Source organism: Talpa occidentalis, unplaced genomic scaffold (assembly GCF_014898055.3).
Source record: "Talpa occidentalis isolate TD23 unplaced genomic scaffold, MPIMG_talOcc4v2.1 talOcc4.8, whole genome shotgun sequence".
In the NCBI taxonomy this organism is placed as follows: domain Eukaryota; kingdom Metazoa; phylum Chordata; class Mammalia; order Eulipotyphla; family Talpidae; genus Talpa; species Talpa occidentalis.
This window is the reverse complement of record NW_023605194.1, coordinates 101657016-101672571: the sequence shown is the minus strand read 5'-3', so window position 1 is coordinate 101672571 and position 15556 is coordinate 101657016. Positions and strand designations below refer to the sequence as shown.

Below are 15556 nucleotides of genomic sequence, written 5' to 3'. Positions count from 1 at the left end.
TAAATCTCCCTGCAGTTCCAAATGCTAGGTGATGGGTTTGTCATCATTAGGACATAAGCACACTATCGCCTCCTAAATTAAGTAACATGTTCAACGTTCATGGTCAATCAGATGGAGTCAAATGTAGTCAGATGGTCTTTTCCATCCTCACTAGATACAATCATCTATTTTTAAAAATGAAGTTGACTTTGTTAATCTTTATTGGTTTATGTTATTTAAACTTTAAATTTCATCAAGAGATCTATATCAAACACTTCAACCATTTGAGATGCCTACTATTTGCATACCTTTCAAAGAAATAGCCTAGAGCATAGACTTTCTAATGTGAAGAACAATTACTGAGTTATTTGTAGCACTGATAGGCTTTGGTTGATCATCAGTCTGTTTTGGTTGTAATTAAGTATTTTTCCCTTTTTGAACCATGTGTCTCATCAGTAAAGCATAGCATTTTTTCTTTTTCACTTTTCTAGTTTAATTGCAGTACAGAAATGTGTCTTCACTGGCAAATAGTACCAGTTCATAACAAAAAATTACTGTGTAATTAAAGTATTTTAAAAACAAGGCCCACTAATATTCTAAATAACAAAAGCCAAATCTTGCTGAAAGATCCTTGTAGGTATGCCATTTTAATGAACCAAAGCATCTTAGAGTTCTAAAAGTAGTTATTTTCAGAGATGAAAAACACCATCCTCAATAAAAATAATGTAATGAGAAAAAGGAAGCTAAAAAAGTGGGCACACACAATGTGTAGGAGTTTCACAATTTGTAATAATAAAAATCTGAAAACTCTCAAATATCAAATAATTGATAAATTACAGCTCACCAGAATGTGGACTTTGTGCACTCCTTAGTAAAGCACACATTACACAGCAAAACCAAACAAAAATCCCCATACTGGGCCTCCCTGGTGGCGCAGGCAGTTGAGCACAGCACTGTGAAGCTGTCCGCAGCTTCTGCAGTACTGGTTCGATTCCCACCGGCCTCAGAGCAACCCACATGGCGAGCAGACCTCTCCTGTCTCTCCCGCTGCTCCCCTCAGCAGTGTATTTCGTCCGTCTGCCTGTTCTGTTCCCTGTTCTGTCTCTGGTGAGTCCTCTCACCCTCCCACACATCTGGCCTGTACCCTCCTTCTTGTATAAATGAAATAAGTCTTTAAAAAAAAATTCCCCATACCTTGATAGATTTGCTTGTCTCTCCACCAGAAGATATTGGAAGTGTTTTAGTGTGATTTAAGAATATTGAAAGCATATTAAATAATTCAAGGGGTTAAAAAACTTTACATAAAATTGATTGTCTAGTTTACATTTTTTAATTCTAATTACTGCTAACATTAAGATAACCTTTCATTTACTTTTTAAGTTTGTCAACTTAATTTGCAAGTTTAAGATATTAAAAGGAAAAACTCCAAACTATTGTCTCATTGCCACATACCCTTTAAAAACTGAGGGCATTTTATTATTTCCCCTCTCCCTGCCACAGAAAATAAAAAGAATAAAAGAATAGTTACCACCAGGAAATCCTATCTCGAGATAGGTTCATTTCCATTCATGTGGTCTCTTTTTCAATCATTCTATATTATATTTCCCTCTTACCCCACTTTGCTACAATGACTGTTTGGAAACAGCTATGTTACATAAAACAACCTTAAGAATTCGAAGGAATTTTAAGACTCTCCCAGTCAAACTACTTAATACATTTTATTTTGTTTCTCTGTAATCACTGGCATGCCAACACTACTTTAAGATTTTAATTACACTTAGCTCTGATATTTATGAGATTGTCTTTACATAATGTGTATAAAATTGTGCCCTACTGCCCTAACACAAAGTAAGGGCTTAGTAAATCATAGCAGTTATTACTTATTATAGGAAGGGCTAATTATTAAGAAATATTTCCTTATGAAATTAGAAATCTGCCTCTTTCTAATTTCAGTTTATGGTACTAGCTGTCTTCTAAAGCAACATTTTTATTTGTATATTTTCATACAACTATGCTTTGGATATTTAAGAATATCCTATTCTATTTGGCCTCTTCTCCGCATTAAACATTCCCAACTTCATGTAGCTTTCTTTCTAAACATTAAGGTTTTCTGCTGTTTGCATACTGTAGCTACTCATTACCTCTTCTAAGTTGTGATGTCTGGATCTGGTGGCTAAAACTTACATAAGGTCTTAGAATACCTTTTACAGCAGAACTTCTGTCTTCCTCTGGACATTGTATATCTGTCTGATAATGTAACCCAATTTTACTAGGGTTTTAAGACGTGCTTTGACTCATGTTACTTTGGCTAGCTCACTTTTACAGATAACCCTTGCATTGTTCCTCAGACCTGCTCTCTTCCCTGTCGTGTGGTTGTACAAGTGACATTGAGATGGTGCACATGTGGGTCTTTATCGTTATCCCTGTTAAATTTAAATTTGCTGCTTTTAGTCTGTTTTCATCTATCAAGGTATGTAAGATGCCTGACTTTAAGCAAATTAGATATCTCTTATGGTTTAACAACTATCCTGTTTCCTCATTTTAAATCCTTATAGTAATACTTCACAGGTTCATTTTGAACTTTAAGTGGAATCACTTATGCATTCATTTTTTTTAAAGATATTTTCTGTTTCTTTTCTTTTTTTTTTTTTTAATGATGTATTGACTTATTTATTTATACAAGCACTGGGTACAGTCAGAAACGTGGGAGGGTGAGAGAATTCACCAGCCAGAGCGGGGAGCAGAGCAGGCAGAAGGACCGAAGTACACTGCTGAGGGGAGCAGCGGGTGGCAGGAGAGGTCTGCGCGCCATGTGGGACCGGGGAGCAGCCGGGAATCAAACCGGCACTGCAGAGGCCGCGGGCAGCTTCGCAACCCAGCACTCAACTGCTGCGCCACCGGGGAGGCCCATTCATTCATTCTTTGTGCAGTACCGTGTGTTAGTACTAGAGATAAAGCCTAATTTATGTTGACATTATCAGATACTTAAAATGTTATGTGGTCCCTGCCTTCCACTAACCCATATTCTGGTTTGTGATCAATTTTTCTCTTTTTGTTAACTAGGGGAAAATTACCAATTCATTATTCTAGAGCAAATGTATTAATCACATGCCAAATTAGTAATAAAGGCAATAATTGCTACTTACATTTGGAGTGTTACTTTGTGAAATGCTATATTTGGGAACCCAGTTTGAGCCCTGGCCCCTGGAAGAAGCAGTAAAATGATTTATTAGTGTTCAGTGATTCTACCTCTGAAACTTTGAGCATTTCAAGATAAAGTCTGGTCTTTTCTTAAAATAGGTTCTAGGAAATGAAGTGAGCTTTGTTAAATCTGCTGTTAAAATCTGTTCATTTTTTTTGAATAAGTGCATTTTAAAAAGCTCCATTCTTAATGTTAGAAATTCTCAGATTTATAGTTGTCTTCATTTCATTTGTTTTCCTGCGTGTCTCCATCTCATATCATCTTCTAATCTTTTTCTTCTAATGTGTTCTTTATGAATATTGAGCATATTTATTATGGATAGTTTGCTACATTAATTTTCCAATTTTGCATCACATGCAACATAAACTGTTGGAAATTTTTTCATTAAAGAAGCAGGCTACAGATTTCTTTGGAACATATCTTAGGCATATATATATGAGTGTTCTATTTTGGACTATTAGATCTTTCAGATATGAAGTGCTAATTCAAGTAACAGATTCCCTGTATTTCTAAAGTCTCTTTAGATTCAACTCAGATATTTAGCATTTAATATTTGTCAGGCATTGTGTTGATACCACTCATTTTCATAATTAAAATATATTTTTAAGATTTATTTGGGCTTCCCCTGGTGGCGCAGCGGTTGAGCGCTGGGCTGCAAAGCTGCCTGCAGCCTCTGCAGCGCCGGTGCAATCCCCAGCCGCCGGCGAGGGTCGCCGCCGGCGAGGGTCCCCCATGGCGCACAGACCTCGCCTGCCGCCCGCTGCTCCCCTCAGCAGTGTATTTCGTCAGTCTACCTGTTCTGTTCCCCGCTCTGGCTCTGGTGAATTCTCTCACCCTCCTGCACTTCTGACTGTACCCAGTGCTTGTATTAAAAAAAAAAAAAATCTAAAAAAAAAAATTATTTATTTATGATTACAAGAACTGGAGTACAGGCCAGAGGTGTGGGAGGTGAGAGGATCCACCAGAGACAGCAGGGAACAGAACAGGCAGATAGATCAAAAGTGCACTGTTGAGGGGAGCAGCAGGCAAGACAAGAGAGATCTGCTGCGCCATGTGGGTAGCTCCCTGCCTGGGGATCGAACTTGCATTGCAGAGGCTGTGGACAGCTTCACAGCACTGTGCTCAACCCCTTGTGCCACCAGGGAGGCCCAATTAATATATATATATATTTAAGATTTATTTATTTTTATACAAGAACTGGGGTACAGGCCAGATGCGCAGGAGGGTGAGAGGATTCACCAGAGACAGAGCGGGAACAGAACAGGCAGACTGACGAAATACACTGCTGAGGGGAGCAGCGGGCTAGTCAGGAGAGGTCTGCCACGCCATGTGGGACCCTCGCCGGCCAGCCGGGATAGAACCCACGCTGCAGAGGCTGTGGACAGCTTCACAGTGCAGCGCTCAACCACCTGAACCACCAGGGAGGCCCAATTAAAATATTTGTAATAATGAAACTGCAGTGCTGTTTTATTTGGTGAAAGTAGAAAAACTTACCACAATATCTAGTACAGTGACTTTATTTTTGTGTCATTTCTTTGAGGACAATAAAATGTTACTAATCAGATTTAAAAATTGTTTCCAGGGCTTCCCTGGTGGCGCAGCGGTTGAGCGCTGGGTTGCGAGGCTGCCCGCAGCCTCTGCAGCGCCGGTTCGATCCCCGGCTGCTCCCCGGCCACTGGAGGAGGGTCCCACATGGCGCGCAGACCTCTCCTGCCGCCCGCTGCTCCCCTCTGCAGTGTACTTCGGTCCTTCTGCCTGCTCTGCTCCCCGCTCTGGCTCTGGTGAATTCTCTCACCCTCCCGCGCTTCTGACTGTACCCCGTGCTTGTAAAAGAAAATAAATAAATAAATAAATCTTTAAAAAATTGTTTCCAGGTATCAAAGAAGGAATAAATTCTTCCACTCCTACAGATTTTCTCCAACCTCTGTAGTTTTTCCTCTGGGGTTGGTTGGTGGTGAAGAATGAAATCAATATATAGCAAATAAGTGAAGTAAAAGATATTAGGAACCTAGAATTTTGTTTTGTATTCTTCCAAACTACTAACTCCATAATCTTACTTTATTTTTCTATGAATGATGAATGTTATTTTCTTTTGCTTCCCTTGGGTTTTAATGAAATTAATTAAATGTTTGTAAAGCATATTGAGATCTATGGATAAACACTATAGATATTATAAATAAATAATATAAATAAACTCACTAATTCTAAACATAATAATTACTGAGAAAGGAAACCATTTTTCTCAATTTCATAGTAATTAAGAAGTGAATAGTTTAGTGGGAAAAATATAAATAAATACAATGCTATTTCATTTAACCTGGAAAGGCTTTCCATTAAGCAGTTTCCTGAACAATGTATATAATCCCTATCTTTTGGATTATTGTTACTGATAATTTAAAAGTCATTAGATGCTCTTGATACAGGGCAGGACATTGTTATGTGGTACTTTCTCTAGCTGAATCTACTTAATGTTACTGCTAAATCTATATAGTCAAGAAATGGGGTAAATATAACCCAAGTTAAGGCTCCTTCAAAATAAGTGTGATTTTTTTTTTTTGTTTGTGTGAAGTCTATGACTAGGATTCTCCTAAATCTTTACTTGCTACTTTCTTTCTTAAGTAGTGCCTGGCAAATGATAACCTAGAATAATTGTGTTTCAACATAAAAGGTAGTGCGAATGGTAAAACCTCAGTATTACAGTCATGGATTGTAAGCTATGTAGGTGGTAAGCATAGAGCCAGCCTGTGAAAGGGATCACAACGGTCTCAGCAGAGAAAAACATTGCCTGTGCCTGAGAATGTGTGATTTTCTGACCTCATCTCTCAGGTTGCTTGATCAGGTTAGTTTCCTTCTTGAGAAGTGACATTTTTCCAGAGAACTAGCTAGAAAAAAAAAAGTCACATAGATGGTCAGGGTCATTATACAGGGGTAATTTGACTAAAACTTGGAGAATAGTTTTTGTCACATGGTGTATGGGACACGAGGTAGCTAGATGAAGTATGTAGAACTTGATTACTTCTTGAGTTGCCTTTTTTATTGTTGTGAAATGTGCATAACATTTAAATTTCTCACTTTAACCATTTTTAAGTGTACAGTTCAGTGATATTAAGTACATTTACATCTATGTTGCTCTGCTCCCATTATCACTACATGGACAAACACCGTTTGGTGCCTTTTTTTCTAACTGTTCTTTAAAAAATTGTCTTAAAGTGTATGGCGCCAAAAGGTAGAGTGGGTGTAGGTTTACAACAAAAGGTTGTAAGGTGCAGAAATTTTCCACATACCTGCTACTTCCACATATGCGTGGTGTCCCCCATTATCAATATCACTTACCAGAGTGGTCCATTTTTTTTGTCAGGATGAACCCACATTGACATATCAGAGTCACCCTGTGTCTCCAGTTTATCTTAGTGTTCACTCTTGTACCTTTTAAGGGTTTTGGTATATATATGTATGACCTAAATCCATCATTATATATCACATAGACTATTTTTACTATTCTAAAAAATCCTGTTTTACCTCTTCATCTCTTCTCATACTTGACAACTATGGATCATTTTATTGTCAACAGTTTTGACTGTTCCAAAATATCATTTAATGTGGAATTATACAGGATGCAGCTTTTTCAGATTGACTTCTTTCACTTAGTAATATGCACTTAAGGTTCCTCCATTTTTTTCATGGCTTGGTAGCTCATTTGTTTTCAGTGCTGAATAATATTCTTTTGTCTTAATGTGACACAGTTTGTCCATTCACCTACTGAAGAATATCATGGTTTTCTCTCTGTTTTGGCAATAATGAATGAAGCTGCTATAAACACAGGTTTTTGTGTGGACATAAATTTTTTTAATTCCTTTGAGTAAACATCAAGGAGTGTAGTTGCTAGATAGTAAGATAAGAGCTTGCTTGCTTTTGTGAGGAACCAACACACTGTCTTCTAAAGTTCTTCTATCATTGCATATTCCCACCAGCCATGTCTGAGGCTCCTGGTGCTCACCAGTTTTTGGTGGTGTCAGTGTCTGAAGTCTCAGCTTTTCTAATAGGTATGTAGTGGTACCTCCTTGTTTTAATTTGCATTTCTAAGGTGACAGATGATTTGAAACATCTTTTCCTGTGCTTATTTTAGCAATCTGTAGATACTTGCTGAGTTGGTTTTTTTTAAAGTCTTTTACTATTTGTTAATAATTTTTTTATATACTGTTGAGTTTTAAGAGTTTTTTTTTTAATATATTTTGGATAGGAGTCCTTTATCAGACTTTGCAAATACTTTCTCCCATCAGTATTTTGTCTTCTAATTATCTCGATATTGTCTTTCAAAGTGTGGAAGGTTTTCATTTTAATATTCCAGCATATCCATTATTTCTTGCATGAATCATGTGTTTGGTGTAATATCTAAAAATTCATAACCACACCCAAGGCTCTCTAGGTTTTCTGTTATCTTGTAGGAGTTTTATAGTTTTGCATTTTACATTTAGATCTGTGACCCATTTTTGTGAAGGGGATGTGCAAGGGGATGTCTAGATTGTCATTTTTTTGCCTGTAGATATCTAGTTGTTCTAGCACCATTTCTTGAAGAGAATATTGCTCCATTTTATTGCATTGGCTCCTTTCTCAAAAGTCATTGCCATTTAGTTTTATTTAAGTAATTACTTTATGTGGTAATATTGCATTATGTTATGCCATTTACTTTTAAACTATTCATTTGTATTATAGAGAAGTATTTGGAATTTTGATAGGAACTGGTCTACAAGATTAAATATTGTTTTGCCAATGTCTCTTTCCTGTCACTGGAGGTTTCATTCGCTCAAAGTGTGAGTGCCTGTGATGGGCACCATGCTAGGTGTGTAAGTAATGTGGCGCAAAAGCAAGCATGGTGCCAGCCATCATTATAGTTGGGAAATAGACACTATCCACTTAAATAATTTCATGATTAGATGTAAAATCGTAACTGCAATAAGTGCCACAGGGAAGTGATATACGGCAGCACAATAACTTGGAGTGCTTTTCACCAGTTTGTTCTTAGGGGCAGAGTGGGAGGCAAGCAGGAAAGAGAGGCTGGAGGAGAGTTCTAGGTAAAGGAAACAACATAAAAAGGTTCTTTTGATGATCCAAGGAAGCAAGAGCAGCCCAGGCAACTGAAGGGCAGGCAGTGAGCATAGGCCTGCTCTAGGTCTTGAAAGCAACCAGATCTTCTGGACTATAAGAAGAGTTCCAGTCTGTATGATGAGAGGGAATGTTGATGTTTCTTAATTTGAAAAAGGGATTCAAAGATGAGGCTGAAATGATTAGATTTTAGTTTTTAAAACATCTCAGGAGGTAATATGGTAAATGGGTTGGGGATAAGGTTAGAAATGAATCCAGACAGTTCAGTAAAGAGGATTTTGCAGTTTTCAAGGCCAAAAGTAATGATTGGAGTAGGATGATAGCAGCAGAGATGAAGAGAAATCTAAATTTGAGAAAAGGTAGAGGACTTTGATTGATGGCTTAGACATGGAGAAAGGAGTTAAAGATAACCCCTAGATGTATAAGATGTGTAACAAGACTGTGATAGTCCATTATGAGGAGTGTGTGGGGTGAGAAAATGGTGAAAGCCAAATTAGGTGATTCTTGAAAGATTTGGTTGAAGTGTGGGAGACAGTTAGAATGTAGCAAGAGGAAAATGAAGGGTCTAGGGAGGGTTTCTGGTTTTATTTTGTTTTTGAGATGGGAGAGTCCTGAACATATTTAAAAGCCAGTAGGGGAGAGGTTGACTGTAAGTGGGAGAAAAGGAGTAATGAATTGTACAAGGAGTATAAGAAAGGGGTATGTTGGCTATGGTGGACAGAGAATAGGGTGGGTGCAGTGTTAGGTAGGTAGACAAGAAACAAGTAAGCAAGAATTGACATTCTAGGGCCTCCCTGGTGGCACAGGGGGTTAAGAGGCCACCTATGAAGCTGTCCGCAGGCACTGCAAGCACGAGTTCGATCCCCGGCCAGGGAGCAACCCACATGGCGAGCAGGCCTCTCCTGACTCGCCTGCTGCTCCCCTCAGCAGTGTATTTCAGTCAGTCTGCCTGTTCCGTTCCCCACTCTGACTCTGGTGAATCCTCTCACTCCTCCCTCAACTTTTGGCCTGTACCCCAGCTCTTATATGCATAAAAATAAAATAAATCTGAAAAAAAAAAGACATTCCAAAGTCCATCATTAAAGATGGTAGGTTTTCCATGTCGGTTTTGTATTATGTGTGCATTTATTATAGTTCTGACTGAGCAGCTGACGAGTACTTTGGAGTTAAAAATGTCCTCCTTGGCAAGTATAATGCCTTTCAAATTACCTGTTAACCTAGGTGAAATTAAGAATTTATGGTAGAATAACATATCCTTATGATTTTCAACTCTCTAACTCTAAAAATGTTTGATTTTATATTTTAAAAAACCTGAATGGGTTTATTTTTAATATTATTTGCGAGACACCATGTGTGCACATGTTTGTATGTGCGTGTGTGTGTGAGTGTTGGTAAAAATCACATCTTCTAAATTTATATCAAGCTTGTTCAATGTGCATTTTATAAATTTTTGATAGATACTTGTTTCTAATAGCACAGTGGTATTGGAGGGAGGGAAGGGTCACGTCCATTCTTTTATCTTCACCTCGGTGAAAAATCATATTTTAGTTCAAAGCTGTTCAAGTAAGTCCTGGCTCCGTTTTCCTACCCTGTCTTCACTGATATTATTTGGAGTCAGCAATCAATGGATTCCATCCCTCTGAGACTTGCTTAACCTACAGCTGCTGATATAATACAGGCAAGAGCTTGTTACTTTATCTGAATTGTCCATTGCTACCTTAATGAGTGAAATGGTTAAGTAGAGGAGTGGGCGAGCCTTAAGGAATGTGTGTACCATTTGAGCTGAATATTTCAGTGTATATAGGGAGAGGGAGGGTGAGAGAGAAATCCACTTACATCACTAGAACTGCATTGAGTGTGAGCCTTGCAGGTTAAGAGACAGACTACAGTGTCTTGCTTTCTGCAGGAAGCAGCAATGCCGTTTGTTTCCTAAGAGGAATTTTTTATTTAGAAAAGGAAGCTTTCTCTCTACCCAGGAAATGGCTTTCCTTGTGCGTTGCTATGCCAACTGCCTGCAGCCATGGTCCTCCAAAGTAAGCACAATAATGTAATTATATTGGTGTATTGCATTCAGACTCATGGTTCTCGAGATTGTGTGTGTGCATGTGCTGTGTTTCTGTTAGTGACTCTCTTGCTAGCAGTCATGCTTGTGTTGAGTGTGAGGGACAGACATCATTAAATTAAATGTCCATCAGTGTCATGCTGCTAAGATTAATTGTGCAAACTTGGTTAGTGGAGTGGGACAGAGATCACTGGTCACCACTCTGTCAGCATCATTAGCAGCTAGGGAGGAGGTCCCGATTCACACGCTCTGCCCTGATTTTTTCTTTCTTTTTCTTTTTTCCTTTTTTCTTGGCTGGAGGGGTCTGTCTATGTAATTGCAAACGAAACAAGAGTATTAACAATGCTTGGCTGGATGCTAGAGACTGCTTCTTATACCACCCTGACTAATATAATTCTGTATTAAGCCTTTTGGAGGGGAGTCTGTGTGCAGTCAGCCATTTTAGCTTTTTTTTTTTTTTTCCTCCTTTTCTTTTGCCTCTTGTTCTCCAATCTCAGAAATGATCTTGTTCTCTTGGAAGACTGAGAGGTGGATACGGTTTCCTCAGTCTTGTCAGAGCCTAAGATGGTTAGAGTTTCAGTGTTATAAAAATGGAGACTAGCACCGTTGTTCGGATTCCTTTTCTGGTCTACAAGTGTGAGGGGCTTTTTAAGCTTGCCAGTAGTGACACTTTAAGCTGCAGCTTGGTCTCCTCCGCCCTCTTTTTTTTTTTTTTTTCTTTTTTCTTTTTAATTTAATGCTGTAGAGGGTGACTTGCCATCCATGAGCGATTGGTACATGATGTGTAAATTCAGTTCAGCATATGTTTCTTCATTATGAAACCACTAGCAGTCCCAGCTAACCATGGAGTTATGGGCCAGCAGGAGAAACATTCAGTAAGTATCACAAAATGCTGCTTGTGCTTCGATAGCACGTCATAGTGAATGGCTTTAAAATGGGAATTATTGCTGTTTTTCTTCAGGGAAAAGAGGCATTTTAGAGGGTATTGGAGTGGGCTCGGAGGTGGGAGGGTAAGTTACAACTGGCTTGTTCTGATTTTGTTGTGATTTTTAAAATTTTTAAACAAAACCAACAATGCATTTAAAGCAAAATCATGATTGTTGAGAATATTTGACAGCTGATTCTTAAGACCAAAAACTAAAGCTTGACAATTCAGCTTTAACTTAATACTCGATTTTTTAAATGTTTTTATAGTTGAATTGAATGAGAGAGGTGAAGAGGGTTACTGGGAATAGATTTCTGTAGTAATGAATTCACACGTAGATTGGAGAGAGGGAGATAACCAAATCTGACTCTTAGCCTGTTTTAAGAGTGGGGCTCATCTGACTTCTTAACATGTATTAATAGGTGATGAAAACACAGAATTTTTTTTGATGCCACAGTATTGCTTCTTTATAATTGATCCCATGAGTCAGCTATGCATTTGTCATGATGAAATCCCGCAGGCAGCTACTGCTGTTTGTGAGAAACACTTTTCTATAGCTAACACCAAGTCTGTGCCTCCTGCTTCAGGAATGTGAATTCACAAAGTGTACTTTTATATCACCATGTTGGAAGTTTTCTGCTATCACATTAGTTCATATGTTCTCTTTATATATTTTGAATTCCTAAAATAAAAATGCCTTCATACCAGCAGTTTATGTAACAGTCTGTTTTTTAAAATGTCTGTTTTTACATCCTGAAATCTAGCAGATATTATATTAAGATATAGGGATTATTCTTTTGTGTTCTAAAGAGGATAAGATACTAAACTTCAAAAATGGAAATAATCACTTAGGTTTGAAAATTTGTACAAGAGACCATGCATTTGGAATATTTAATGCTTAGGTTATGAGTATAATTCAGTTTTGCCTATCATTAGGAACAAAATTTTTAACTAGATCCAAGAGCTCTTTTAGATGAAGTGACTCTTAAGGCATTATCTCACTTTTGCACTGCAATCTCACCTCAGGATGTGAGGGCATCGCCGTGTAGGAAGCCAGCGATGGAGTCCCTTCCAAGCCCAGCCCCCTCATAATGAGATCCTTGCCGTCCCTCGTTAATTAAATCTCTTTGGATTAGCTCCAAAAAAAGACCAGCCTTATACTTAATTTTACTAATAGGAACGATGGTTGTATAGAAGTTTTCCACTATAGTTTGCTTTTATTATCAGGGCCTTTGAGATTAAACTAGACTAAACTAGTTAGAATTTTTCCAGGTTAAAGTGAGATGTCACTTAAACTCTACTTGAGGAACCTTAGAAGCAACATGTAAATCACGTGCTCCTTATCTACCACTTTCCTATATCCTCTCACAATATAAAGAGGAATTATTTAAATTAACAATGTAAATTTAACAAAGAAAATTGCTAAGTCCTGCTAGCTGAGGAAAAAGCCTTCCTTGGTTTGTGGAAACGAGAGGTTGGGGCAGATCATACCAAATAGTATATAAGCTGGAGGACTTGGTATCTGGGAGCATTTCATTTCCTGACAACACCGTATTTTATGAAAATAAGGATTGTACTATGACAACAGTAACACCAGCAAGAATATAGGTTAGATCAAGCGATCTCTAGAAAACATGAGTGGTATTTCCCGTATAGACATACACATATACCTATATGTATACGGATATAGGCATATCTATATATATGTAAAAAACAAGTCTAAATACTAGAATTCAACCCCAAAGAGTCTCATGCATCAGAGTTGGTGTCTGATGATTTCAAGATCTGCCATATATAAGTTGATGGGTCCATTTTTACTTAGACTTTGTGATTTAATAAGCAGACCTATAAGATTTTTATTATATGTGAGGGGTTGAATAGGATAATTACTATGGCTCTCACATAATAGGTGACTCAATACAAGGTTGTTGAGTTAAAGATAAGTGAGAATATTAATCTTTGGACCCATAAGGTTTTATGAGAATAATATCAGAACTAATTTTAAATGAGTAAATTGACTAAATTCACAGATATTTTTAATTTTCCAAAAAGTTTGTGACTTTTTAAATGGATTTGCTTTGTTGGCTACAGAAAGGGGGTGAGATAGTAAAAGCAAAAGTGTTAAGTTGGGAGCGTTTGTAAACTGTGATTGGGCACAAGTAGTAAGCTTCATTATTCTACTTTGTCTGATCTTTCAGATCTAATGGACTTTAATTCTTTATTCAATTTCTCTGTCATTCATATCTCATTTGCTGGCACCTAGTAAGTATACAATAAATACTGTTGAATTTTTCATTTAATTTGAATGAGTGGGTTAATGAAGTCTCATGGTAACCCTTTAAGTGAGTAAATTGCACAATCATTCTCTTCCCCATTCTGTGTTGTCAGCAGATAACCATTGAGATGAGTGTCTGTGTGTCACCAGAAGTGTACTCACCCTACCCCAGGCTGTATTTTTATAGCATGTATAGTGGCTCAGAGTCTTCAGAAGAACCTTGACTGTAATACTATGTAATAGTATTAATGTTTAAAATATATAAAACTTCATCTTCCCAAAGACTGAAAATGCAGGCTGAAAATAGCTGTACAGACAATAGCTGTACAGAGTGTTAACAGGTGTTATGTGAAGTCTCATAGGCTCAATAATTGGGGAAACCTTGGGATAACATTAAAGGTGCCATTGCTACAACTTTTTTTAATCTGCCTTTTGCCTTTTTTGCTCACCTCAATTTATCTAATGGGAATAATGTTTCTTAAGGTTGATTTTGCAATATACGATGACTTTGAAACTTTGTACTTTTTTTAGAATAAAAATTTGTAAATTTTTAAAATGATTCATGTCAAAAATAAATAAACCCAATACTACCAACTGATAATCTATTTTCTAGTCATACATTTTTAGACAAACTATTGATATATGTATTTTGTTGTACTTAATTATAATAATCAAAAACCTTTCTCCTGGTTAAATAATAATTTTAAAAAGAGGTATACATAAGAAAATGCCATACTTAAATGTAGGGAATAAGTAGTAGTAACTGTCATTTATTGAGCACTTACTATGTGGCAAGCCCAATAATACATGTTATGTGACTTTATTTTTATACCAATCCTTTAAAGAAAGATGTATTGCCACCTCTTTAGAGATAATGAATCCGAGGCTTGGCAAACTTAAAGATTTTTTCCAAGGACATGTTACTAGCAGGTGGTGAAACCATCATGGGGAACCATTTTTCTTTAGATTTCATAGCCCTTGCTTTAACTGCAAACAAAAACTCTTACTCTACCACATTCAGTATAGAGGTGGGTAGACTGTTTAATTATGTGAGCTGGTATTAGCAAGTGCAGCATACAACTGTTACAACTATTACTCTCTCTTTTCTTAGTATCTGTGACAAAACAACAATTAATGCAAAAGAACACAACACTAATCAAAATTTTATAATACTTTTTGCAGCGTTTTTTTTTAAATTGACAGATACATCAATAGTTACACTCTTCTCTTTGAAGACTTGGGTAAAAATGAGCAGGAATAAATACTCAGCCTAGTTCATTCCTCCTCCAGCTTTTATGTGTTCCCCCTATCATGTCCCTTTTCATTTTTACTGCTTATCTCTTTAAACATAAACTCAGTGTCTCTACTTCCTCTGTCTAGTTCCCTTTGTGACTTGTGACAATCTGACCTTGGCCACTTGTACATCATTGGAAGCAGAGTCTTGCTGTTTCATCTCCTGTTTGTGTTTTAATGAATGCTTCATATATCATGGAATCCAATTCCAATTAGTGATTACCTTTCTGAAGTCCATGCTGAGCTTGTTTTGTTTGTAGCCCTGAATACCGGTCTCATCATCTGATAAGCTTCTCAACCAAGCTGCCTGTAGTATATAGTTTAACCATATGTCTAAATTCCTATTGGTCACTAAAGCGCTCTATGATCGATATGCTCTTCCTTATGAACATATTTCCCTCCAACTGTGTATTGTTAGTTTATGACATGGTGGTTCAGTTATACACATGTGGTCATTTTCTTTTTCCATTTCTCATCTTGCAGTACTCTTGACTTTCACTTTGTTTCTTCATATTCATCTCTTCTTTCCCTGAATAATGTACAGTGGCGCTTATGTGTAATATGTAGTTAATGTGTATGTAAAGCACATTTTTGTTATGTCTTCTAATTGGTGCTTTTAGAATGGTTTGGCCTTTACAGTCAGATGAGAAATCCTGTCTTAAGTGAATTCTCTCCCTCATGCCATAGATGAAAGATTTGGAATTCCAAATTGCTTAT

The 15556-nt window shown here is 37.3% G+C and overlaps 1 protein-coding gene across 10 annotated transcripts in view; it reads left to right on the top strand.

Annotated features, from left to right (window-relative positions):
- Nucleotides 1-15556, top strand: part of RAPGEF2 (Rap guanine nucleotide exchange factor 2) — a 193192-nt gene that overhangs the window by 112259 nt on the left and 65377 nt on the right. For 2 of the 10 annotated variants that reach the window (XM_037497601.2, XM_037497600.2), the window contains exon 1: nt 11096-11221. The exons of the other annotated variants lie outside the window; for them this stretch is intronic. In XM_037497601.2, coding sequence (XP_037353498.1) covers nt 11162-11221 — 60 coding nt within the window. In that variant the 5' untranslated portion in view covers nt 11096-11161. Of the gene's footprint in view, nt 1-11095; nt 11222-15556 lie in introns of those variants that run through there. 10 annotated transcript variants of the gene reach the window in all.